Source organism: Lissotriton vulgaris, chromosome 9 (assembly GCF_964263255.1).
Source record: "Lissotriton vulgaris chromosome 9, aLisVul1.2, whole genome shotgun sequence".
NCBI classification, from domain to species: Eukaryota; Metazoa; Chordata; class Amphibia; order Caudata; family Salamandridae; genus Lissotriton; species Lissotriton vulgaris.
The window spans coordinates 1,163,419,638-1,163,445,280 of record NC_141697.1 but is presented as its reverse complement, the minus strand read 5'-3'; the positions used below and the strand labels follow the sequence as shown (position 1 = coordinate 1,163,445,280).

At 40.8% G+C, this 25,643-nt stretch overlaps 1 protein-coding gene across 1 annotated transcript; it reads right to left on the bottom strand.

Moving 5' to 3' along the window:
- Positions 1 to 7,430: 7,430 nt before the first annotated feature.
- Positions 7,431 to 13,000, bottom strand: LOC147692955 (uncharacterized). The gene is made up of 4 exons (XM_086939564.1): positions 12,755 to 13,000; positions 9,718 to 10,155; positions 8,992 to 9,207; positions 7,431 to 7,715 (listed from the first exon to the last, which is right to left on the bottom strand). The coding sequence occupies exons 1-4, from the start codon at positions 12,998 to 13,000 to the stop codon at positions 7,431 to 7,433; spliced, it is 1,185 nt and encodes a 394-aa protein (XP_086795690.1).
- Between the last annotated feature and the right edge of the window lie 12,643 nt (positions 13,001 to 25,643).

Genomic DNA, 25,643 nt, shown 5'->3' with positions numbered 1-25,643 from the left:
CGCACATGTTTGGATTGTATGACGTTTGTCTGCTGTGTAATGCTGTAGTGGTAATGAGTGGTGCTGTGTTGTTAAGTGTTTGTGTGTGGTTGTAGTGTGATAGTGTGTTGTTGTTGAATGATGCTGTTGTGGTGGCGTAGAATGATGTTGGTGTGTTGCTGAGTGATGTTAGTGTGGTGCTTAGTAATGCTGTTGTTGTGATGTGTTGTTCTGTGCTAGTGATGAGTGGTGTTGTGTTGGTGTGTAATAATTACCACCACAGCATAACTCAGCACCACAACAGTTGCACTTCTCCCAACAATGGCATCACTGATGTCCACGAATGCAACACGCAGCAATACCACTTTATCATTCTGCACCCCCACAGTACCATTGAGCAACAACACAGCATCACTCTGCACCACCACAGCCGTATTTAGCACACGAACAGTCTCATTCATACATACTACCGCAGTACTGATGACTGTTGTGTATGTATGCCTGGTGAAAGAGTCCATTGATAGCTGTGTGTGTGTGTGCTTCTTAAAAGCGTCCATCTTTTTATTGTATGACGTTTGTCTGCTGAGTAATGCTGTAGTGGTGATGAGTGGTGCTGTTGTGGTAAGTGTTTGTGTGTAGTTGTAGTGTGATAGTGTGTTGTTGTTGAATGATGCTGTTGTGGTGGTGCAGAGTGATGTTGGTGTGTTGCTGAGTGATGTTAGTGTGGTGCTTAGTAATGCTATTGTTGTGATGTGTTGTTCTGTGCTAGTGATGAGTGGTGCTGTGTTGGTGTTTAATAATTACCACCACAGCATAACTCAGCACCACAACAGTTGCACTTCTCCCAACAATGGTATCACTGATGTCCACGAATGCAACACGCAGCAATACCACTTTATCTTTCTGCACCCCCACAGTACCATTGAGCAACAACACAGCATCACTCTGCACTACCACATCCGTCTTTCGCACACCAACAGTCTCATTTATACATACTACTGCAGTACTGATGACTGTTGTGTGTGTATGCCTGGTGAAAGTGCCCATTGATAGCTGTTGTTGTGTGTGTGACTGTTAAAAGCGTACATGTTTTTATTGTATGACTTTTGTCTGCTGAGTAATGCTGTAGTGGTGATGAGTGGTGCTGTGGTGGTAAGTGTTTGTGTGTGGTTGTAGTGTGATAGTGTGTTGATGGTGAGTGAGGGTGAGGTGTTGAGGGTGAGGGGATGATGGTGTGAGGGTGACGGTGTGAGGGTGAGGGTGAGTGATTGTTGGCGAGGGTGAGGGTGTGAGGCTTATTGAGAATGTGAGTGGGTGTGCGAGGATGTGTGAGAGTGTGTGATTGCGGATGTGTGTGAGTGTGGGGGTGTGTGAGTGTGTGGGCATGTGAGTGTGTGGTAGAGGTCATGAGGTTGAGTGAGGGGGTGTGAGGGTGTGAGGGTGAGTGAGGATGTGTGATGTTGAGGGTGTGAAGGTGTGTGAGGGTGGGGGTGGGTGAGGGTGCGTGAGTGTGCTTGAGGGTGAAGCATTGAGGGTGAGTGAGGGTGAGGTGTTGAGGCTGAGTGAGGGTGAGGGTGGGTCAGCGTTAGTGAGTGAGGGTGATTGAGTTGTTGAGGGTGAGGTGTTGAGGTTGAGTGAGGGTGATGTGTTGTGGGTGAGTCAGGGTGAGTGGTTGAGGGTGAGTGAGGGTGAGGGTGAGTGAGGGTGAGGTGTTGAGGGTGAGAGGCTGAGGGTGAGTGAGGGAGTGTTATTGTGGGTGAGGTGTTGAGGGTGAGGGTGAGTAAGGGTGAGGTGTTGAGGGTGAGGGGCTGAGGGTGAATGAGGGTGAGGTGTTGAGGGTGAGTGTGGATGATTGAGAGTGAGTGTGAGTGAGGTGTTGAGGGTGAGGTGTTGAGGGTGAATGAGTGTGAGGGTGAGTGAAGGTGAGGGTGAGGTGTTGAGGGTGAGTGCGGGTGAGTGACGTTGAGGGTGATTGAGGGTGAGGGGATGATGGTGTGAGGGTGACGGTGTGAGGCTGAGGGTGAGTGATTGTGGGTGAGGTTGAGGGTGTGAGGCTTATAGAGAATGTGTGTGGGTGTGTGAGGATGTGTGAGAGTGGGTGAGTGCGGGTGTGTGTAAGGGTGGGGGGTGTGTGAGGGTGGGGGCATGTGAGGGTGTGGTTGAGGTCATGATGTTGAGTGAGGGTGTGTGAGGGTGTGAGGGTGAGTGAGGATGTGTGAGGTTGAGGGTGTGAAGGTGTGTGAGGGGGGGGTGGGTGAGGGTGCGTGAGTCTGATTGAGGGTGAAGCGTTGAGGGTCAGTGAGGGTGAGGTGTTGAGGCTGAGTAAGGGTGAGGATGGTTGAGCGTTAGTGAGTGTGATTGAGTTGTTGAGGGTGAGGTGTTGAAGTTGAGCGAGGGTGATGTGTTGTGGGTGAGTGAGGGTGAGTGGTTGAGGGTGATTGAGTGTGAGGGTGAGTGAGGGTGAGGTGTTGAGGGTGAGGGGCTGAGGGTGAGTGAGGGATAGTTATTGTGTTGAGGTGTTGAGGGTGAGTATGGGTGAGGTGTTGAGGTTGAGGGGCTGAGGGTGAATGAGGGTGAGGTGTTGAGGGTCAGTGAGTGTGAGGTGTTGAGGGTGAGTGAGGGTGAGTGAGAGTGAGTGAGTGAGGTGTTGAGGGTGAGGTGTTGAGGGTGAATGAGGGTGAGGGTGAGTGAAGGTGAGGGTGAGGTGTTGAGGGTGAGTGCGGGTGAGTGAGGGTGAGGGTAAGGTGTTGTGGGTGAGTGAGGGTAAGGTGTTGTGGATGAGTGAGGGTGAGGTGTTGAGGGTGAGTGAGGGTGAGTGAGTAGTTGAGGGTGAGGTGTTGATGTTGAGTGAGGGTGAGGTGTTGAGGGTGAGTGATGGTGAGTGGTTGAGGGTGAGTGAGGGTGAGGGTGAGTGAGCGTGAGGTGTTGAGCGTGAGGGGCTGAGTGCGAGTGAGGTGTTGAGGGTGAGTGAGGGTGAGGTATTGAGGGTGAGTGAGGGTGACGTTTTGAGGGTGAGTGAGGGTAAGGTGTTAAGGGTGAGTGAGGGTGAGGTGTTGAGGGTGAGTGAGGATGAGTGAATGTGAGTGAGGGTGAGTGAGGGTGTGATTGGCATATGTGAGTCTTTAGCATGTGTTAATGTTGATTATAATGTAATGTTTTTTTTTTTTAGTATGTGTATATGTTTTATAAGTATTTAGTGTATTTACTTAAACTGTCTTTTATTAGTGTCCTGGTAAAGAGTAGTACGCTATGTACTCCCTTTACGTTTGTTACGTAAGGGATGTTAGCGTTCTATTTTTTTGGTGATGGTGATGTAATGTTTAGCGTGACGTAATTTTTAGCCAATCGCAGCTCTACGTTGTGTGACGTAGCGTTGCATTTGACGTGCGTCAACGGGGCGTTTTCTAGATTGGTGTGAATGTTCGTGCGCTAAAGGTGTGTTATTCCTCCGTGGTTGTTGCTGCGTCGTTTGACTGGTAAGATGTACATGTTTTAACATTGAGGACATGAATTTGAATGTATTAATACTTGTGTGTATATACGTATTATTAAAAATGTTTTATTAGGATGTATGAGTGTTTTATTTGTATTGCGCCTTGTGTATTATCGACTTTTGAGTTACAATATCCTTTAGTACTGTTGTAAAAGATAGATGCTTTAATAATGGGAATGTTTATAAATGTTACATAAAGCAATTTTTTTTTTGTATGTGTTATGTCTTTGAAATTGCGAACGTTGTAATTTCGCGCTCACTTTCCTTGTGTTTGGCATTTGTATTCTTATTTATGCGAATGGTGGCTCGTGTTTAAGTTGATTGTTCGCCATGCATTGACTAATCTTTGCTAGTGTCTTCCTGGTATGTAGTTCCTGTAGTTTCGTTTTGCCTGAGGTGGCACTCTGATGTTTATTTTTTCTGTGACTTGGCTTTTTCTTGTGTTATTTGGACCCGTATGTGACTTGTTTCGCCGCTATGCTTTTTTTTTTGTTTGTTGCTTGTTGTAGTGAAAAGTATTATGTATGCACTGTTTATGTTCTCTTTGTGTGTGTTTTTTTTATATTTTCTACATTTCAGGGAATGAGCTGCTACGATCGACAGGTAATGACAATTTTATTTTCATATTATTAAAGAGTGCCTTTGTGAGTTCTTATACTTTTGTTTATGCATTTCCTTATTGTGATGTTAATGTAATTCTTGTTTTCGGTCTTGCTTTGCTCGCATTTACTTTCTGTCTGGCTCCTCTCATTAGAGTGTGTTTTGTATTTTATCAATGGCTGCTATTTAGTTTTATTTTTTGCCATGGATTGAGTTCCGTTTTGCCGTACGTGTTTTTCGGTCGCACTTGCCTTGTGTTTAGTATTTTTCTCTTCCACGGCATCCCTGATGTCCATTTCTGCAGCACGCAGCAATAGCACATTATTAACATTCGGCACCCCCACAGTACAATTGAACAACATCAGATCATCACTCTTGGCCACTAGAGCCGTATTTAGCACACCCCCAGTCTCATTTAGACATAGTACTGCAGTACTGTACAGCACCAAAGCATGCTTGTATAGCTGTAATTGTGTGTGCAACGTAAAAAAAGTTGTTCTAAAGCGTGCACTTCTGGCTGGTGGTGTGTGTGACTGTTGAAAGCGTGGACTGATGCCTGTTTGTGTGGGTGTATGCATGGTGAAAGGATGCACGGATGACTGTTGTGTGTGTACGCCTGGTGAAAGTGTCCATTGCTAGCTATTGGTGTGTGTGCCTGTTAAAAGCGCACATGTTTGGATTGTATGACGTTTGTCTGCTGAGTAATGCTGTAGTGGTAATGAGTGGTGCTGTGGTGGTAAGTGTTTGTGTGTGGTTGTAGTGTGATAGTGTGTTGTTGTTGAATGATGCTGTTGTGGTGGTGCAGAGTGATGTTGGTGTGTTGCTGAGTGATGTTAGTGTGGTGCTTAGTAATGCTGTTGTTGTGATGTGTTGTTCTGTGCTAGTGATGAGTGGTGCTGTGTTGGTGTTTAATAATTACCACCACAGCATAACTCAGCACCACAACAGTTGCACTTCTCCCAACAATGGCATCACTGATGTCCACGAATGCAACACGCAGCAATACCACTTTATCATTCTGCACCCCCACAGTATCATTGAGCAACAACACCGCATCACTCTGCACCACCACAGCCGTATGTAGCACACCAACAGTCTCATTCATACATACTACCGCAGTACTGATGACTGTTGTGTATGTACGCCTGGTGAAAGAGTCCATTGATAGCTGTTGGTGTGTGTGCTTCTTAAAAGCGTCCATGTTTTTATTGTATGACGTTTGTCTGCTGAGTAATGCTGTAGTGGTGATGAGTGGTGCTGTTGTGGTAAGTATTTGTGTGTAGTTGTAGTGTGATAGTGTGTTGTTGTTGAATGATGCTGTTGTGGTGGTGCAGAGTGATGTTGGTGTGTTGCTGAGTGATGTTAGTGTGGTGCTTAGTAATGCTGTTGTTGTGATGTGTTGTTCTGTGCTAGTGATGAGTGGTGCTGTGTTGGTGTTTAATAATTACCACCACAGCATAACTCAGCACCACAACAGTTGCACTTCTCCCAACAATGGCATCACTGATGTCCACGAATGCAACACGCAGCAATACCACTTTATCTTTCTGCACCCCCACAGTACCATTGAGCAACAACACAGCATCACTCTGCACTACCACATCCGTATTTTGCACACCAACAGTCTCATTTATACATACTACTGCAGTACTGATGACTGTTGTGTGTGTATGCCTGGTGAAAGTGCCCATTGATAGCTGTTGTTGTGTGTGTGACTGTTAAAAGCGTACATGTTTTTATTGTATGACCTTTGTCTGCTGAGTAATGGTGTAGTGGTGATGAGTGGTGCTGTGGTGGTAAGTGTTTTTTTGTGTTGTTGTAGTGTGATAGTGTGTTGAGGGTGAGTGAGGGTGAGGTGTTGAGGGTGAGTAAGGGTGAGTGAGGGTGAGGTGTTGAGGGTGAGTGAGGGTGAGGGGTTGAGGGTGAGTGATGTTGAGGGTGAGTGAGGGTGAGGGGTTGAGGGTGAGTGAGGGTGAGGGTCTGAGGGTGAGTGAGGCATTGAGGGTGAGTGAGGGTGAGGCGTTGAGGGTGAGTGAGGGTGAGGTGTTGAGGGTGATTGAGAATGAGTGAGAGTGAGGGTGAGTGAGGTGTTGAGGGGGAGGTGTTGAGGGTGAGTGAAGTGGTGCTGTGGTGGTAAGTGTTTGTGTGTGGTTGTAGTGTGATAGTGTGTTGAGGGTGAGTGAGGGTGAGGGTGAGTGAGGGTGAGGGTGAGTGAGGGTGAGGTGTTGAGGGTGAGGTGTTGAGGGTAAGTGAGGATGAGTGAGGGTGAGGTGTTGAGGGTGAGTGAGGGTGAGGAGTTGAGGGTGATTGAGGGTGAGGGGCTGAGGGTGAGTGAGGTGTTGAGGGTGAGGTGTTGAGGGTGATTGAGGATGAGTGAGAGTGGGGGTGAGTGATGTGTTGAGGGTGAGTGAGGATGAGTGAGGGTGAGGTGTTGAGGGTGAGTGAGGTTGAGGAGTTGAGGGTGAGTGAGGGTGAGGTGTTGAGGGTGATTGAGGATGAGTGAGAGTGAGGCTGAGTGAGGGGTTAAGGGTGAGGTGTTGAGGGTGAGTGAAGTGTTGCTGTGGTGGTAAGTGTTTGTGTGTGGTTGTAGTGTGATAGTGTGTTGACGGTGAGTGAGGGTGAGGTGTTGAGGGTGAGGTGTTGAGGGTGAGTGAGGGTGAGTGAGGATGAGTGAGGGTGAGGTGTTGAGTGTGCAGTGTGGGTGTATGCCTATTGAAAGCGTGCATTGACAGCTGTTGGTGTGTGTGCCTGGTGAAAGCGTACATGTTATGTTTGTGTGACGTTTGTCTGCTGAATAATGGTGTTGTGGTTATGAGTGGTGCTGTGTCGTTGTAGAGTGATAGTTTGTTGATGGTGAATGATGCTGTTGTTGTGGTGGTGGAGAGTGATGCTGGTGTGTTGGTGAGTGATGTTAGTGTGGTGCTGATTAATGCATTTGTGATGATGAGTGGTGCTGCGTTGTTGATGAGTGGTGCTGTGTTGGTGTTAACTTATTACCACCACAGCATAACTCAGGCCCACAACAGTAGCACTTCTGACAACAACAGCATCACTGAGCACCACCAATGCAACACGCAGCAACACCACATTATCACTCTGCCCCCCCACAGTACTATTGAGCACCCACACAGCATCACTCTTGTATAGTTATTGTCTTTTTAAAAATGTAACAGCAACAGCTATTGTTCTGTATGTAGTATTGGCACATTGAACATTGTTAGAAAAAAATATACCCACCCAGAACGAAAATGACCATGCTACTGGATATGTTAAAAATGTTATATTTATTTTCAGTAAACACAAATCAATAATTATTTATTTTACTTTGTCAAAAAATTGTAATTGTGAGGATTTTTACTTAATCACTTAAATCTTCCTCCGACTTTTCTTTAAGAATTTGAGTAATTTTGCCATTGCAAAATATAACCTCACATGTTTGAGGCAAATAATGAAGTAGTGCTTCACCAATGTCATCCACCTCTTCGTCCAACATAAACCATTGTATAAGTGTTTGATTTTGTACATCCATCGATTGATAAATATCTGTGTTGGTTATTTTTGTTGTTAAGGTGCTCCAATCTCCGTTTGTGCTTTCCACGCCATATATTTCGACGTCAATATTATCTTGTGGTGGTGTTGTTACCTGTTGTAGTAAATAAAAACATAGTTATTTTTTTTCCCCCAAAAATGTTACAGTGTGTCTCAGAGAGAGTGTTGTACAGAGGCAGTTGTAGAGAGAGGCAGTTGTAGAGAGAGGCAGTTGTAGAGAGAGGCAGTTGGAGAGAGAGGCTGCTGTAGAGAGGCAGTTGTAGAGAGAGGCAGATGTAGAGAGAGGCTGCTGTAGAGAGAGGCTGCTGTAGAGAGAGGCTGCTGTACAGAGAGGCTGCTGTAGAGAGAGGCTGCTGTACAGAGAGGCTGCTGTACAGAGAGTCTGCTGTACAGAGAGGCTGCTGTAGAGAGAGGCAGTTGTAGAGAGAGGCAGTTGTAGAGAGAGGCAGTTGTAGAGAGAGGCAGTTGTAGAGAGAGCGTGTTGTAGAGAGAGCGTGTTGTAGAGAGAGCATGTTGTAGAGAGAGCGTGTTGTAGAGAGAGCGTGTTGTAGAGAGAGCGTGTTGTAGAGAGAGCGTGTTGTAGAGAGAGCGTGTTGTAGAGAGAGCGTGTTGTAGAGAGAGTGTGTTGTAGAGAGAGGGTGTTGTAGAGAGAGGGTGTTGATGAGAGAGGGTGTTGATGAGAGAGGGTGTTGATGAGAGAGGGTGTTGTAGAGAGAGTGTGTTGTAGAGAGAGGGTGTTGTAGAGAGAGGGTGTTGTAGAGAGAGCGTGTTGTAGAGAGAGGGTGTTGATGAGAGAGGGTGTTGATGAGAGAGGGTGTTGATGAGAGAGGGTGTTGATGAGAGAGGGTGTTGTAGAGAGAGCATGTTGTAGAGAGAGGGTGTTGTAGAGAGAGGGTGTTGTAGAGAGAGGGTGTTGTAGAGAGAGGGTGTTGTAGAGAGAGGGTGTTGTAGAGAGAGCGTGTTGTAGAGAGAGGGTGTTGATGAGAGAGCGTGTTGTAGAGAGAGCGTGTTGTAGAGAGAGCGTGTTGTAGAGAGAGCGTGTTGTAGAGAGAGCGTGTTGTAGAGAGAGGGTGTTGTAGAGAGAGAGTGTTGATGAGAGAGGGTGTTGATGAGAGAGGGTGTTGATGAGAGAGCGTGTTGTAGAGAGAGCGTGTTGTAGAGAGAGGGTGTTGTAGAGAGAGTGTGTTGTAGAGAGAGGGTGTTGTAGAGAGAGGGTGTTGTAGAGAGAGGGTGTTGTAGAGATAGGCTCTTTTTAGAGAGAGGCTGTTTTAGAGAGAGAGTGGAGAGAGTGTTGTAGAGAGAGCGTGAGTGTGTGTCTGTGTGTTGAAGTGATAGAGTAAGGGGTGCGTGAGAGAGCGTGTGTTCCTTACTTTTAATTTGCTGTGCCTTGTCGTGTTCAATATTTTCTGTCCATTAAATTCATGTACTGTGACATGAGTTAACATGACATATTCTCCAATGTTTATTGAGAATTCAGTAGCCTCTCTCCATAATGTGACTTTTATGTCATCAGTGGCATCTTTTAATGTAATAGATTTTATTGCCGTATTTTGTCCATTAATGAGTACAAGTTTACTTTCCTCTTCCTAAAAAGAAATAATAGTGTTAAAAATGTAAAAGCACAGAAGTAATACGTAATAATTGTCCAAGCATTGAAGACATAATTATTAAGGGCTATTGCTCTTTTCCAATGTACGGTGTTGTTCCCAAGTATGTTAAAAAATCTTGAACTCTGATGTCTCAGTTTGGCGCTCTTCTTTAAACACCTATCAACTTTACTTTTAGAAATGCAGTGTAGCTTTAGCTCACCTATTTACACATTGTTAATTGTTCTTATTTGGCTGCTGTACAGATCATTTATGATGGATAGAACCCCTCAGAAACATACCACCATATGTAATGTGTTACAGAGGCCACACACAGAACTGCAGCCACTGTAAATGAAAGAACATCTAATCATCAAATAGTACACATACACACAAAGACACACACACTGATAAAGGGAAAATAAATATTGTCAATGGCATAGACAACACCACACACACAAACGGACAACTCAAGCAGCGAGACCAACAGTATAAATCACCACAACTTACTTCTGAAATGGTCCCACACACTGTCATAAGACTTCTCAAAGATGCCCGCTTTATTTCTTTTATTGGCGAAGCAGATGGTGCAGGAGGCTGCAAAATGTTTTCCGCTTCTTGAATTAGTGCTTGAGTTATAGTCATTGCTGGAAATTTTGTTACTTTTGTTTGCTTAGTAATCAGAATTGTGTTGTTTTTAATTATAAAATTGCGTATAAGTAGTCCACAAGTTTTTTGTGTCTGCTGATATAAACTTTCCTGGTAGCACGTAGCTTTGATTGTTCCAGTTTTGTCTGCCAGAGCCAAATGAAAAAGTACTTTATTTTCTTGTTTTGCGTTTTTGTAATTAGTTTTGCTTGAGCACTTGATCACATTAACTCTTATGGGTTTTTCATACGGCTTGTTGTCATTTGTGGTAATGTTAGCGATTTCTTCAATAGTCAACATCTGAAATAGAAATATAGGTTACAACAAATGTTAAATACAAATCCATAGTGCTTTATGATCACTGTAATAGCATTCTAATATACCATAACTTTGAAGTATGTAATTGGTATATATATGATCTAAGATAGATTGGTAGTCTGTTGTGTAAGTATCTATAAGTTGTGTACATTGCAACTTACTCTCAAAGAACCCAATGAGTTTGTTAGTTTGTGAATTGCTTTGAGAGACATCCACATTGAAATCTCCCATAATGATGAATTTGTGTGCTGGGTAAAAATTAGTGATACTGGTAATAATTTCTAAAAGATCTGTAATAAGTTTCTGTGGTGGTTTGTAGACTATAATAATAAGGTAATCTGTGTACTGAATCTGTAATGTAAAATGTAAAATGTCTATCCCTTGGTGTGTTTCATAAATAGGTAATATCCTAAGCTCTTTCTTGTAGTAGAGTATCATCCCATGGTTAGTGTTGTATGTATGAAATTTATCAAATATCATGTGATCATATTGTTCTACATTAAAATCATTTGCAGTTGAGTTCCTTGTTGTGTTGATCTCAGTTAAGCAAATAATGTCTGCTTGCATTATGTTACTATCAGCTATCATTGATGTGAAATGCTTCTGAAGTGATCGTATATTGTGTGTTATAATATTGAAATGTGTTTTGTATGTATCTAATTGTGGGATTGATTGTGATTTCAAGTTGCATTTCGGTCCTTAATCTTTCCATTTCCTCATTAACTTTTGGGTGTATTAGAATTTTAGTATCATCAAAATTCTTCACATATATGTTCTGTAGACATTTAGCTCTGCTTATAGCAACATAATGTAAATGATGAATTTTGCTGTTATTAAAGTGTATATAAAGTGGCTCTATAGTGTCCCCTTGTGTGCGATGTATAGTACGTGCTGATGCTTGTCGTAAAGGAAATTGTTTGCGTATAACAGTAATAAATTTCTTAGTGTATTGAAAATGTCTAGCTATAGCATGTATTGGTGTCCATGACTTTTCTATTTGTGAATGATATAAATGCTTATATTCTTGCCTTGCTTTTTGCCCAACACTAATATTGTCAAATGATACCCAGACTAGAAATGGAGTATTGTTAATAATGTCAACAAATTGGACTATACCAGTTGCGCCATTTGTTAAACCATCATTTACATCCACATTGCAAGTTAAATCATAACGGAGCTGTAAAGCAATGTGTAATGTATGTGCAAGTCCCATAGTTTTTGTTGGATCCTTAGGCAATTGCTTTAGTATCGTTTTTTTTACATTTTCTGAAACATCTGAACTCACGGTATCGTTAGCTACTGTTATATACACTGGATAATCCTTGCTATGTTTATCCAAAACAATTCTGTTAATTTCATTAACTTCAACATTTGTAGACATAATGTATGGGATTGTTTCTAAGAGACTCTCATCAGGTGGCATTTCTCTTTGCTTAATTATTAGAATATCTTCTTTAGTATGCTTCCCTTCTCTTAATCTGTTTAGTAGTTCTGCAAATTGTAGATCTTCTTTTTGACGCATAATCTTCGTTAATTCAAAGAGTTTAAAATGTTCTTTCCATAAATTAATACTTAAAGGGCCATACAAATTATTAGAATCCTGAAAAATGTATCTGTCACAAACAGGTTTCAATTGGTAGAAGTCACCAATAGCTATAATAGAAACTCCTCCAAATGGTTCATTTGACGACTTTATTTCTTGTAGTCTGTTATGTATAAAATTAAACATTTTTTGACCCACCATCGAAATTTCATCTATAATCAGAACTTTAACATGCATCATTTGCATTTGAAGTGAAGTTCTATTTTCATGACTTAGTGGTTTATAATTAAAACTTTGTGAGACTGGAATTTTGAAAGTACTATGCAATGTTTGCCCTTGAATATTATGTGCTGCTTTGCCTGTTGGAGCAGTAAGTAAGACATGTATATTATCAGGATTTTCACCTGTCTTTGTATTATAGTAGCGTAGTAATGTTTGATGTAGTGCAGTTATTAGAAAGCTTTTACCAATACCAGCCCCTCCAGTGCAGAAAGTATAGCATGGAGTACTTTTCGTTTTTAACAAATTCAAGTGATGGTAAACAAAATTGAGTTGTTGAGCAGTTAAGTTGTGCATTATCTGTTGGTATTTATCATCAGGTAGAATGGAGTTAGTTAAGCTTGTTTCTTCAGTTATTGTTCTAATTCCTAAATCTAATGACAAATCATATAGATGTTGATTTTCTTTATTATTCCCTTCATCACATACATTTTCTGTTGGTATTAATTGAGGTGATAGAGGAGGGGATATAATATTTTCATTCCACTCTTCATTCGTAATATTTCTAACTTCACCGTGATTATGGTTATATATTTTAACTTGTGAATCAACTACCTTTTTTACTAGTAGATACCTTTCAAAGTAAGTATCCTTGTTAGCGATAATTTTATGTTCTTCTCTCCATGGATAGTGCAACATTAATAGTTCTCTATAATATTCTTCTGGCTCTTTCTCTTTGTTAAATCTGCAAAAGCGTATAATTTTTCTCCGTTTGCGCTTACTTAAAGCATACTTGCTATTTATATTCTGCATACCTACATCCTCCTCAGTACATTCTATTTCAATGTCTTCCTCATCTGAGCTGTAAAAGTTTCTTTCAGCAAGTAAATTTTCCGAGTCATTTATTTCTCTGGTATATTTTTTTTTGGTGGAGTAATTAAAATTTGATGCATAATCAGCTAAAGTACACATTTCTAATGTTTTGGGTCCCTTGCAGTACTTAGCAATAATATTTTCACATTGAATGTCAGTCGAATTGTCTGGCAATGAATTAATAGTTTCCATATCGCGCATTAAATAAGTTCTTTTTTCTGGAGGGCTAGTATTAATAAATACAAATGCCCGTGAACTTTTCCGTAATGGTATCTGAAGAATGAGATATGCTGCTTCTTGAGCACTAATTTCTGTGCAATTGAGGAATTTGTTCCCTATGTGTTTAAGTTGTTCTTTGACATTACTATTGTTTTTCACTTCTTTAGCAGCTTGTGCAATAAGTTTGCTAATTCCTCTTTGCGATTTGCTGATATATGAAATAATATAGACTGCACAAGCATAAGCATCTAGTACAAACTGCAAGTCTATGTTTGCTCGCCAAGCTTTTAAAATCGTACTATTGTAGTTATTAATGAAGCATTCATCTGGTGTTCTTTTTAAAAAAATTGTTGGCTTTTCTAAACTAGTTTGTATCGAAGTGATATATTCTTTATTATCCATCTTAATAACCCCTATGAAATCATCAAAAGAAAGTGTGCTAAAAGTAGCATTATTCATAGCTTCATGGATACGTTTTAGATTATCTTTCCATTGCCTATCTGTGCCTTCAAGTGTCAATGGCTCTAATATGAGAGTTTTTGACATAGGATATTTTGGGTATTGATATTTACATGTTCTTTTTTCTTTCCGGCGGCAATTTTTAGTGTGCCCATGCCTTTGTAAATTTATTAAAGGCTGTAAAACAGTGTCATGTGACTTATTACATTGAATATATTGCTCAATAAAATCATTGACATCTTCTAATGGCGACACACCATAGAGGGGTGCATTTTTTACCCATAGTAATGCATGTATATGTGGAGAACCTCTCTGTTGGAATTCTACTCTGTAAAAGTAGTCAACTATTTCCCCAATTGGATTTGTCCCGTTCATCAAAACACAATTAAACAATTTCCTCACTTGATAGTCAAACTGTCTAGCACATGTAATAGGATCTTCTTGTATTAATCGACATTTAGTTTCCCAAGACATGTTATTGAATTCCTCTTCTGTGCATTCATTTAAGTTTTTAACTCTCAATAATATATTTATTAAATGGTGCCATTTTGTTTCAGCAGCAGATAAAGTCAAGAAAAAAGTTGGTATTCCAAGTTGTCTTATCATAGCAAAAAGATCTCTTTTACAACTTTCCCAATAAGGAGGTGAACTGCGTATAGTTTTCAAAACTTTATAACCTTCATTAAACTGGAACAAATTTTCAATATTATATTTTATATCTTTAGCAGTAATATTCTTACCATCTGTATATTTTTTCCGTATCGAAATATTAATTTTCCCTTGAATTTGCTTAATATGTAATTTTTTAAGTTTAAAGAAAACATTAGTCATACTTTTAGCTACTCTTCTATCATGACTTCTTAATTCCCATTGGCAAATAGTACTATAATGTACCGGTATATGTCTTTCCTTATTGTTTGGCCTTCGTTCTCCACAATAAATTGTAGGGAAAGCCAAAAATTCAGAATCTTTATCCTCATATAAACCTCTTGGTGTATTATATTCAGCTGGAGCTAAACTTAAAACATTTACCCTATTTGAGGTAATTGTTTCATTTGTTAACATAGTATCTAAATTTCCAGCTTCCATGTTCTCAGATGTATCTGAAGAATAGCTTGTGTCGGAATTATCATTTACATTGTTGATTTCTGGAGGTATATACTGCCATTCGGGGTTAATTGTCACACCATATTCATTAAACATGACACTATTGGTTGCTAGCCATGTAGCTGCCTTTTTAACGGTGTTTGGGCGAATATTTTCATAATGCGTGTGCGATCTATACATTAGTTTCCTTTTTAATTTTACTGGGATGGTCATGGCATCATTCATTTGCCTTGGTAAAATTGTTACTGTTGTCATTACATCTGCAGGTACATTAACAACAGCACCTGATAATGATTTTTGAAATCCGCGTGGTAAACTACGAATTTGTAAAAAAGGTATCCTAGGCGAAACTAATCTTTCTTCTAAATCGTATAATTCTAATTCAATTGGTACATTTGGAAATGACATGCCATTTAGGACTGAACATGGTGGTATTTTATCTTTTCTGATGTAAGCATAGCAAGTCATACAAATTAAATTTGTTTTCTTGCTACTAATGTTACACCTTTGAAACATTTCTGTTTCACAAACAGTGCGAGTATTTTTAATTGTTTGTTTATGCCACAACTGGTTGCAAATAGTACAAACATACTCTGGTCCATGCAATATTTCACGATGGAATTTATTAATAATTAAATGGATTTGTTTATTACCTTTGCGTTTTTCTCCCACCGTTAACATTACATTTGGTGGGTTTTTTTCAACACCTTTATTTCTAAGATTGTCAATGGCTCCTTGTGCATCACTTTTATTTTTCCTTTTTTTCAGACTATGTTCTGAAAGGCTAAAGTAATCAAAGTTGATTTGACAGTGTTTATTTGTCTCCAGAATAGAAGTACTTGTTTGTAGCAAATGAGTTTCCTTACTAGTATTGCTATTAGTCACCTTACTTTGAGTTGCTAAAGCGTCCATAGAAAGTAAACTCGCTTTATTTGCTTTTCTTTTTCGTCCCAGAGGTAAACTTACAGTTGGTATGTTTGGTTGAAGTACTTTATTCTCAACATTGTCAAGGGTTCCTAGTGCAACAGTAGTATTTTCACTATTTTTTGCACTATGTTCAGAAAGTGTCAAGTTTGCTTTTTTTATTAGAGACTGTTTGTTTGTCCCCATAATAGAAATACTTGTTCCTGCCAAATGAATTTTCTTACTCGTATTTCTAATACTGCAATTACTTACAGTACCTAAAGGCTCCGAAGAAAGCAAACTCCCTTCAAAAATCGAATTGTCAATCACTTGAGTAGTATGTCCAAAGATTTTAGTAACTGGAGTTAAATGACTATTTTTCTTGTGCACTCGAAGTGCTCTTTGGAATGTTTGCTTAAAAATTTCTTTTACATCTATTGGTGTTAATTCAAATGGTATGCAATCCTGCGAAGAATTTCTAAATTTATTGGCTAGATTCATTACATATTCCAAAAGTGCTTCAAAAGTTGTAAATTCTAGAGTTACACAGGTTCCATTTGAATGAGGCATGCCTTCATTGTCCCTGCTATGTGAATCAAATACATAGTATGTTTGCCTATTTCTAAAAATAGAAATGACATATACACTCATACAAAGTAGTACCCCACAGTACTTAGAAATCCCTAAATGCAATGCACTGTTAATATCTGGATAGTTTTCATCAAAACGTTTAAGGACATTACCATAGAAAGGGTTGCGTAGGGTAAGTGAATAAAACCTATTATTGTGCTCTATATATTTTGGCAAATCATCAGGATGCATAAGTGTTTCTTTGTTAAAAGAATGCATTTGTAGATACAAAGCATCTCCAAGGTCCATGATATAATGTAGATCGTTGGAGTTCCATGTATTAACTGGTTTGCATACATTGTGCAAAATAGCAAAAGTACTATTTGGTAAGCATTGCTTCCCTTTAGATGTACTATTAAATCTTGTATTGCCTTGATGGTAACTGGCTTTTAAACATCTATGCATGTTTTTTTTTACTCCCTTTACTTTATTCCTCTAAAGTCTATTCACAGAACTAAGTCAAATTACTTATGTAATAACTATTTATAGTTGTTTCCAACCAAGAATATTATTTACCTTGATTTGTGGGTGATTGTACCTCAATGGATGAATCTGAAATAAGAGTAATATGAATTGTCAGAATATTATTTACATGAAATGACACGTCAAATCCCAAAAAAAACAGGAAATGCAATAGTAGTTTGTAAAGTTTGTATACTTTTGTGTCAGAGTGTGACAGAGGGCATGATAATAGATTGTGTGTGTGTGTGTGTGTGCCTGCTTTTAGTTTTATGAGCAACTTTGTAGTGTGAAAGTGTGTGATGTGTAGAGTGTATGCTTGTTGCCCTGCATACTGAGTACAGTTTTTTAAGTAGAGAAAAAATGAATGTAGTGAGATACACATTTCTATGTTTGGTATGAAATGAGTGTTGATAGGAAATACTGAGAAGTAGGAAGAAAAATATTTGAAGCATGAAAGTGAGTGAGCCAGTTAAAGTAATTGGTATTTTTTTTTGTAATGTATTATTATGAACACATCATTCTGACAAAGGAAAGTTGTGAGGTAGGATAGTAAGCGGCAAAGTGTGTGCGCTTTGGCATGCGCGAGAAATGCTTAATGTGAAAGTGAAATTGATAACTCAGTTTCCCTATAAAATTGTCACTATGAGCATCCTCCACCCCCCAAAAGTAAAGAGTGACAGTATTTTACGTTGTTAGTCCGAATACCTGAGTATCATAATGCCAGCTAAAAGTGGGAGTCAACTGTTGTAAGAAAGTAGATGAAAGCATCTGCTATTCTAATTAACAATTAGCATGAGGCTTGTTATAGTTGGAAAATAGCACGAAAAAAACAGTAATGTTAATGTAATAAACGTTTCTGATAAGTAGCAAAGTGTTGTAAGCTTTGTGTGCCGAAGGATGGAGCAGTGGAGTAGCAAGGAAATGTTGTGCAGGGAGGGGACAATATGTATAATTAGTGTGAGCTACATATGCAGAGGTAGGAGCTGACTTTGATAGAGATTCTGTACATTTATGGGACCTGTGCTGTGTTTGAGTAACATATGGTTCGAATTAGTGTCCCCTGTTTGTTACCATAAGGAGGGCTCATCAGAGTTGGAAGGGTAGGCTGTGCAGGCATGGCCTTATTATTTGTACAAAGCATTGGCACTTTAGTATTGAATTAGCAGGTCAAATAGTTCAAGAGATGTGGCAAAGTGGTGTGAGATGGCCATGGCCGAACAAAATGCGTGAGCAGCAGAGTTGGCTCACGAGTGTGCATGCATTTGACTGTGTGTTGATATGTAGTGTAAATTTGTAGTGATGTGTGGCCAATTTGTGTATGTATTGTTTTTGTTAGTAATGTTCATGCAACTGTGCTTTATAGATGTGGCAAAGTAGTTCGATGTGTGTGTGCCTTAGGAGGACCCAGCGGAATAGGCTCTAGATGTTGTTAAAAGAATTTTTGGAACGAAGGGTGTGCTGTATAATAATAGGTATAGCTGTAGGAAGTATAGTCTGAAAAGCCGTGTTTTGAAACGAATTTTTTTAGCTCTAAAAATCCTTAATGTAAATGTTGTGAATTGGTGCAAAGTGGATTTTTATTTTAAAAAAAGGATGGAATAGCGTAGTATGAAAGATGGGCTGGGCATGTAATGTACAAATGTGCTTTCAATCCCAGTTTCCCATGTTTGTTGTGTAAATTAGCACGACCCAACGTTAGAATGTCCAAATACCAATTGACATGCATGTAATAGATTGCCTAAAAAAAGTTTTTTTTTCCAAGAGAGTCTGTGGGCTGCTTGTGCGTGTTGACGTGCGTAACTAAAAGTCGAAGGTGTGTTTGAAGAACGTGGCGATGAATGAGAGCAAAGCTATGGTGTGCGTGTTTCCGTGCAAGAGAGACTGTGAGTGTGGGGGTGGGTTTGGGATAGAGAATTTGTGTGTTGCTTGTGTTTTAGTGTTTATTTACGCTAGTGAAACACATAAAAATTCAGATAAGTGAATGAGACAGAAGGTAAGGCAGGGTGGGTGTGTATGCTTGCAAGATGCACGTCTAAATGTTGTCAACGTGTGCGTGTTTGCGTGCGTGTATGGAAAAGAGAGAGTCTGTAAGCTGTTTGTGCATGTTACCGGGCATGCGTGTAATAAGATAAGGAAGAGGCACTCACGTGTGCGTGTTGGCGTGCGTGTTATTTTTTGTGGGGGGGGGGTGTTTGGAGAGAGAATTTGTGGGTTTGTTGTGTTTTTGGGCGTATTTACGCAAGTGAAACGCAGAAACATGTGGATGAGTGAATGAGAAAAAAGGTAAGGCAGGGTGGTTGGGTATGCTTGCAAGATGGACGTGTAAAAGTTGTGAAAGTGTGCGTGTCTCCGTGGATGAATGGAAAAGAGCTAGAGTCTGAGGGCTGTGTGTTACTGTCGTGCGTGTGGACGTGCATGATTGGGATAGGATAAGCAAGAGCCACGACCAGAAAGATAATTTTGGTGGACTGTTTGTGCATGTTGCCTTGCGCGCTGAATGGAACAGAGAGATGATTAGGTGTAATAGTCCCAGCAATTGAAAGACAGGGTGGTATGCTTAAAATTCGGAAAAAATTTTACGTCAGAATATGAAAGGCAGAAAAGTGGAGATGAATGAATGAGACACAAGGCAGGGGGGTTTGCTTGGAATAAGAACGTCTGAATGTGTTCAAAGTGTGCGTGTTCCTGTGCCTGAATGCAAAAGAGAAAGACTGTGGTCTGTTTGTGCGTGTTGGCGGTCGTTATTGGGATAGGATAAGAAAGAGACACGAACAGAGATGTTTTTTCGTGTATGTGTTCCAGCTAGTGAAAAAGTTGAAATTTATTTGATTGTATGCATTCCTGATGCCGGTGTGACTGCACCTTCTGCACGAACGGAAATGGTGCCTCTGAAAGAGTGTGTGCAAGGGAGAGGGGAGAGGCATGGTGAGCTGTGCTTGGTGTTTACTGAGAAGGACCCTGTAGGGCGTTGTAGGTGACAGGGCAAGTCACCACAATAAATATATAGAAAAGAAATGAGCGTCCGCCATTATTTCCTGTTAAAAGAAAGACAAACATGTGTCTGAAACGTGCTGGAGGGAGAGGTGGGGGTAGGAAGCGACAGTAGCAGGGGGAGTTTGCTTAAAAAGAGAAAGTCTGTGGTCTGTTTGTGCGTGTTGGCGGTCGTGATTGGGATAGGATAAGAAAGAGACACGAACAGAGATGTTTTTCGTGTATGTGTCCCAGCTATTGAAAAACTGGAAAAATATTTGATTGTATGCATTCATGATGCGGATGTGAGTGCACCTGCTGCACGAACGGAAATCGTGCCTCTGAAAGAGTGTGTGCAAGGGAGAGGGCAGAGGCATGGTGAGCTGTTCTTGTTGTTTACTGAGAGTGTTTGTTCTTTTACTGCGTATTTGCGCGAGTAAAAGCCTGAAAGGTGCAAATGAATGAATGAATGAGACAGAAGTGAAGACAGGGGGCGATAAGGTAAGGCAGGGTGGGTATGCTTGCAAGATGTACGTCTAAATGTAGTGAAGGTGTGCGTTTTTCCGTGGATGAATGGAAATGAGATGTAGTCTACGGGCTGTTAGTGACTGTCGTGCGTGTGGACGTGATTGATTGGCATAGGATAAGCAAGAGACACGAGCATGGTGCAAATGATGTCAAAATGGCATTTAATATGAACGATTAATTGTAATGAAGGCCGCAAACGTTTTGGTGTGGCCCCCTCCCCACCTTACAGAGGTGAAGATAAAAATGAAAAAAAAAGTTGTGGTGCATGGATGTGAACGATTCTAGAGTGTTTGTTCTTTTACTGCGTATTTGCGCGAGTAAAAGCCTGAAAGGTGCAAATGAATGAATGAGACAGAAGTGAAGACAGGGGGCGATAAGGTAAGGCAGGGTGGGTATGCTTGCAAGATGCACGTGTAAATGTTGTCAACGTGTACGTTTTTCCGTGGATGAATGTAAAAGAGATGTAGTCTAAGGGCTGTTATAGCCTGTCGTGCGTGTGGACGTGATTGATTGGCATAGGATAAGCAAGAGAGACGAACATGGTCCAAATGAATTTAAAATGGCAGTTAATATGAACCATTAATGTTACTGCTAAACACATTTTTAAGATATTGCGAAGTGGTGTGAGATACGTGTCCTAAATGAGTGAGCAGCGGAGTAGTCCAAAAAGTGTGTGCAATCGTGTGACGCTTAGGTGGTATGTCATGTTGAGCATACAGACAGCTAGAGGGAGTCTATAGTGGCCTTTAAAAATACCATTATTTCACTAAGCGTTTCCGTAAGACAGATAATTCTATGACAACAGTAACATGCAGATGTACTCACCTAAATTATTGTTTGTTGAAGATCACAAGTGGTACAGAATGATTAGCGAACAGTCTGTGTTGTATCTGTAAAATAAAAAGTATAATTTAGTCACATGTATTACGTCCGTCTTTAATGCTCATTAGAGTACGATTGATCGTTTTTGGGTGAGGTCAATGAAACAAATGTGTTGGTGAATCTTATTGTGGATCTGGCAATGTAGTTATAGGAACCATAAGAAGGAGGGTAAGATCGAATAAGAAATTATTCATGAGCTGAAGTGAGGAAAGTAAAGTCGAAAATGAATGGTAAGAGTGTGCTGTTAAAGGGACCGAAAAGAGTGAACGCTGAAAAAATATCTGTTTAGAAAGTGGAGAGATACAGGGGAGAATGTGTAGAGGTAGAAAGCTTGAAGATGAGAGGAGAAAGAGATAAGGAAATGTAGAGACGACCAAGTAATTTAAACTTGTAAGGAAAAGTCAAGTGTAGTACGAAAAAATCTACAAATGCACTTACATTCAAAAGTAGTTGCGTAGTGTCTTTGAATCTGTAGTCTTCGTTGCAAATACAGCGTCGTTCCGTCGGTCACTGTTGTGTTTCTGGACACGAAAAAGGCTATGGCTCACAATGAGCCTTTCGTGATCTTAAATAGGCCGAAGTTGAGAAGTTTCCCGGTAAGGTGTTTGGAAGTGGACAAAGGATGAAAGGTACATCCCCTTCCCTTGGCCCCGGGAGATGTCTCCAGAGATAATGTGTGTAAGTCCCAAGTGTGAAAATGTGAATGTGTATGTAGATGTAGGTTCGATTGTGGCGCCACTAGCGACTTTCGTGTCTCCTTGAGGCACCACTTGTTAATGTACGTGTCTTCCCGCACGCAGCAAGGAAGAAGCATTCAGAAAAAAAGTAACGTAAATCCGAGGAAAGCTTATATTTATCCATATTTTTTTAAAAATAAACAAAGTATAAAGCAATGAAGTGTGTAAAAGGTACGTGGGTATAAAGGTAATGTAAAAATATCGCGGCGTTGGAGTCCTAAATGTGACGTTAAGAATTCGTGCTCATTATTTCACAATAAATGGTAGTGAAGTAAAAGAGCACTTGGCACACTAAGATGTCAAACATATTGTAACTGTGTAATCTATCCATCAGTTGTGTGTGATACAAAAGGATGTATAGTGTTTGTGTGTATGCATGTGCTAAGCATATACTTAGGGCTAGTGTTCTGTGTAGATTGTTAAGAACTGCACAAAAAGTTGCCGACTGAGGCCTGTGTGCACTGACAGTGAGTGCTGTGTGGACTGAATGATGGTTGTGTGCACTGTGAGTTATGTCTGTGTGGAGATAGTGTCTGCAGTAGGAACGGATATCGTACTGTATGCAGTGTGTTTGAAGGATGTGTGCATTGTTAGTGAGGCCTGTGTGCAGTGTGAGTGACGCCTGTGTGCAGGTGGATTTAGATTTGATAAGAGTCTCAGAATGAGTTCTGTGTGCACTGACAGTGAGGTCTGTGTGGAGTGATTGATGGTTGTGTGCACTGTACGTTATGTCTGTGTGCAGATATTGATTGCAGTACGCACTGATAGCGTACTGTATGCAGTGTGTTTGAAGGATGTGTGGATTGTTAGTGAGGCCTGTCTGTAGTGTGAATGACGCTTGTGTGCAGGTTGATTTACAGTTGTGTGCACTGAGTGAGTGCTGGGTGCACTGTAAGTTCTGTCTGTGTGCAGTAAGTATGTGCAGTACGCACTGATAGCGTACTGTATGTAGTGTGTTTGAAGTCTGTGTAAAGTCTTAGTGAGGGCTGTGTGCACTTTGAGTGAGGCCTGTGTGCAGTGTGAGTAAGTGCTGTGAGCAGTGACTGAGAGGTGCTTGCACTGAGTAACGCACTTGCTTAAATTGTTCTTTTGATGGAAATGCGTTAGTGATATGTTTAGATAGTGTTCCCTGTGTGTTTGCGAAAGGAGTGAGCAGCGGAGTCTGAAAGGTAGTGTGTGCAGGCATGGCCTTATTATATGTACAAAGCATTGGACTTTCGTTTCGTATTTGCAGGTGAAATCATTCAAGAGATGTGGCAAAGTGGTATGAGCTCCCTGTGCCTAATGAGTGAGTAGCCGAATAGGATCAAGATTGTGTACATGCATGTCACTAATGTGTGTTGATAAGTAGTGTACATTTAGTGTGATGTGTGTGCAAGTGTGTTTTGTTTGTCAGACATTGTCAATTCCGATGACACAGACTTTTATATATGTGTCGCAGTGTTGTGATCTGTGCGTGCATTAGGAGGGAGCAGCAGAATTGGCTCAATATACTGTGTGGATCAAAGGTTGTGACGAAGGGTGTGCTATTTAAGAGCACGTACAGCTGTAGTTAGTATATAGTATTGAAGATGCATGTTATAAATAATGTGTTTGTCGTCAAATGCGTCACTTATTTAAAGTGTTGTGAGTTCTATGTAAAAAGAAAGGATGGAAGAGCGTAGTAGGAAGGATGGCCTATGGAGTCATGGGACAAATGTGTTAAAAATGCTGTGTAATATTTTCTGAAAATTTCCACTCCAAATAATTTTCAAGATGTGGCGAAGTGGTGTGATCTGCCTGTGCAAACTGAGTGAGCAGCAGGGTTGTTTTTCGAGGGTGTGCATTTATGTGACGAATGTGTGTTGTGAATGAGACTGAGGTTAAGACAAGGTGGGATCAGGTAAGTAAGGGTGGATATGCTTGCAAGATGCACGTGTAAATGTTGAGAACGTGTGCGTGTTTCCGTGGATGAATGGGAAAAGACAGAGTCTGAGGGCTGTGTGTTAGTTACTGTGGTGCGTGTGGACGGCCCTGATCCGCACACATAAAATATCGTCTCATGATGGTCGATTTGTTGTGGGTGAATGTCCTAAGCAGGCCCTTAGGGATGTTGCTATGCATGTTTTGTGTGTAACTTTGCACTATGAAACGTAAGTATAAAAACAATAAGACCATTGTACGTGCATGTCATCGAATGTGTAAAAGAACGTGCCGCTTGACACATTGTTTCTAAAGTTGCTTCCCTTGCTTTATGGTTTGGCTGACAAAAAAGGCGCCTTTCGGTCTCTTGAGTTAACATTTGCATTTCCCCGCGGATGGCCGACAACAGATTACAATCTTTACGACTCTGATGAAAGCAATTCAGTCTCCTGGGGTGGTTAGGCCACAGACGTTTGACTCTGTCCCCCTCCCCACCTTACAGAGGGGAAAAGAAAGAAGAAAAAAAAAAAGTTGTCGTGCATGAAAGAGAAAGAGTCTAGCCTGTTTGTTTTAGTGCGTATTTGCGCGAGTAAAAGGACGAAAGGTGCAGATGAATGAATAATACTGAAGTTAAGACAGGGAGGGATAAGCTAAGGCAGGGTGGGTATGCTTGCAAAATGCACGTGTAAATGTTGTGAACGTGTGCATGTTTCCGTGGATGAATGGAAAAGAGATAGAGTGTGATGGCTGTGTGTTACAGTCGTGCGTGTGGACGGGCCTGATTGGGATAGAATAAGCAAGAGCCACAACCAGAAAGCTGATTTTGGTGGACTGTTTGTGCATGTTGCCTTGCGTGCTGAATGCAACAGAGAGATGTTTTGATGTTATTGTTCCAGCAATAGAAAGACACGGTGTTATGCTTAAAATGAAAAAAAAAGTGCACGTCTGAATAGGAAAGGCAGAAATGTGTAGATGAATGAATGAATGAGACAGAAGGAAGGGGGTGTTTGTTTGCAAGAAGCACGTGTAAATGTGGTCAACGTGTACGTGTTTCTGTGCGTGAATGCAAAAGAGAAAGTCTGTTGTCTGTTTGTGCATGTTGTCGGCCGTGATTGGGATAGGATAACAAAGAGACACGAACAGAGATGTATTTTTCGTGTATGTGTCCCAGCCATTTAAATAGTGTAAAATAATTTGATAGTATGGATTGCTGAGTCCGGTGTCACTGCACCTGCTGCACGAACGCAAAGCGTGTCTCAGAAAGAGTGTGTGCAAGGGAGAGGGGAGAGGCATGGTGAGTTGTGCTTGGTGTTTACTCAGAAGGAACATGTAGGGCGTTGTAGGTGACAGGCCAAGTCACCATAAGATATATATTCCAAAGAAATGCGCGTCCAACATTATTTACTGTGAAAATAAAGACAAAGATGTGTCAGAAATGTGCTAGAGGTAGAGGTATTGTTCGGAAGAGACAGTAGCAGGGGGATTTTGTTTACAAGATGCACGTGTAAATGTCGATGCTACAGACTTTTCTATATGTGTCGGCGTGTTGTGATCTGTGCGTGCATTAGGAGGGAGCTGCCGAATTGGATCAATATACTGTGTAGATAAAAGGTAGTGACGAAGGGTGTGCTATTTAAGAACACATACATCTGTAGTTACTATATAGTATTGAAGACGAGTGTCGTTCTTTTGAGTGAGTGCTGGGTGCACTGTAAGTTCTGTCTGTGTGCAGTAAGTGTGTGCAGTACGCACTGATAGCGTACTGTATGCAGTGTGTTTTCTGAAGTCTGTGTAAAGTGTTAGTGAGGGCTGTGTGCACTTTGAGTGAGGCCTGTGTGCAGTGTGAGTAATTGCTGTGATCAGTGACTGAGAGGTGCTTTCACTGAGTAACGCACTTGCTTACAGTTTTATTTTGATTGAAATGCGTTAGTGATATGTTTAGAATTAGTGTGCCCTGTGTGTTTGCAAAAGGAGTGAGCTGCGGATTCTGAAAGCTAGTGTGTGCAGGCATGGAATTATTATATGTACAAAGCATA

Coding starts and splice junctions, on each gene's coding strand:
- LOC147692955 (XM_086939564.1), bottom strand. CDS start 13,000: ATGGAAACTATTAATTCATTGCCAGACAATTCGACTGACATTCAATGT. Junction 9,208..9,717: donor TGTGTGGGACCATTTCAGAA/GTAAGTTGTGGT, acceptor ATTTCTTTTTAG/GAAGAGGAAAGTAAACTTGT. Junction 7,716..8,991: donor CAAGGCACAGCAAATTAAAA/GTAAGGAACACA, acceptor TTACTACAACAG/GTAACAACACCACCACAAGA.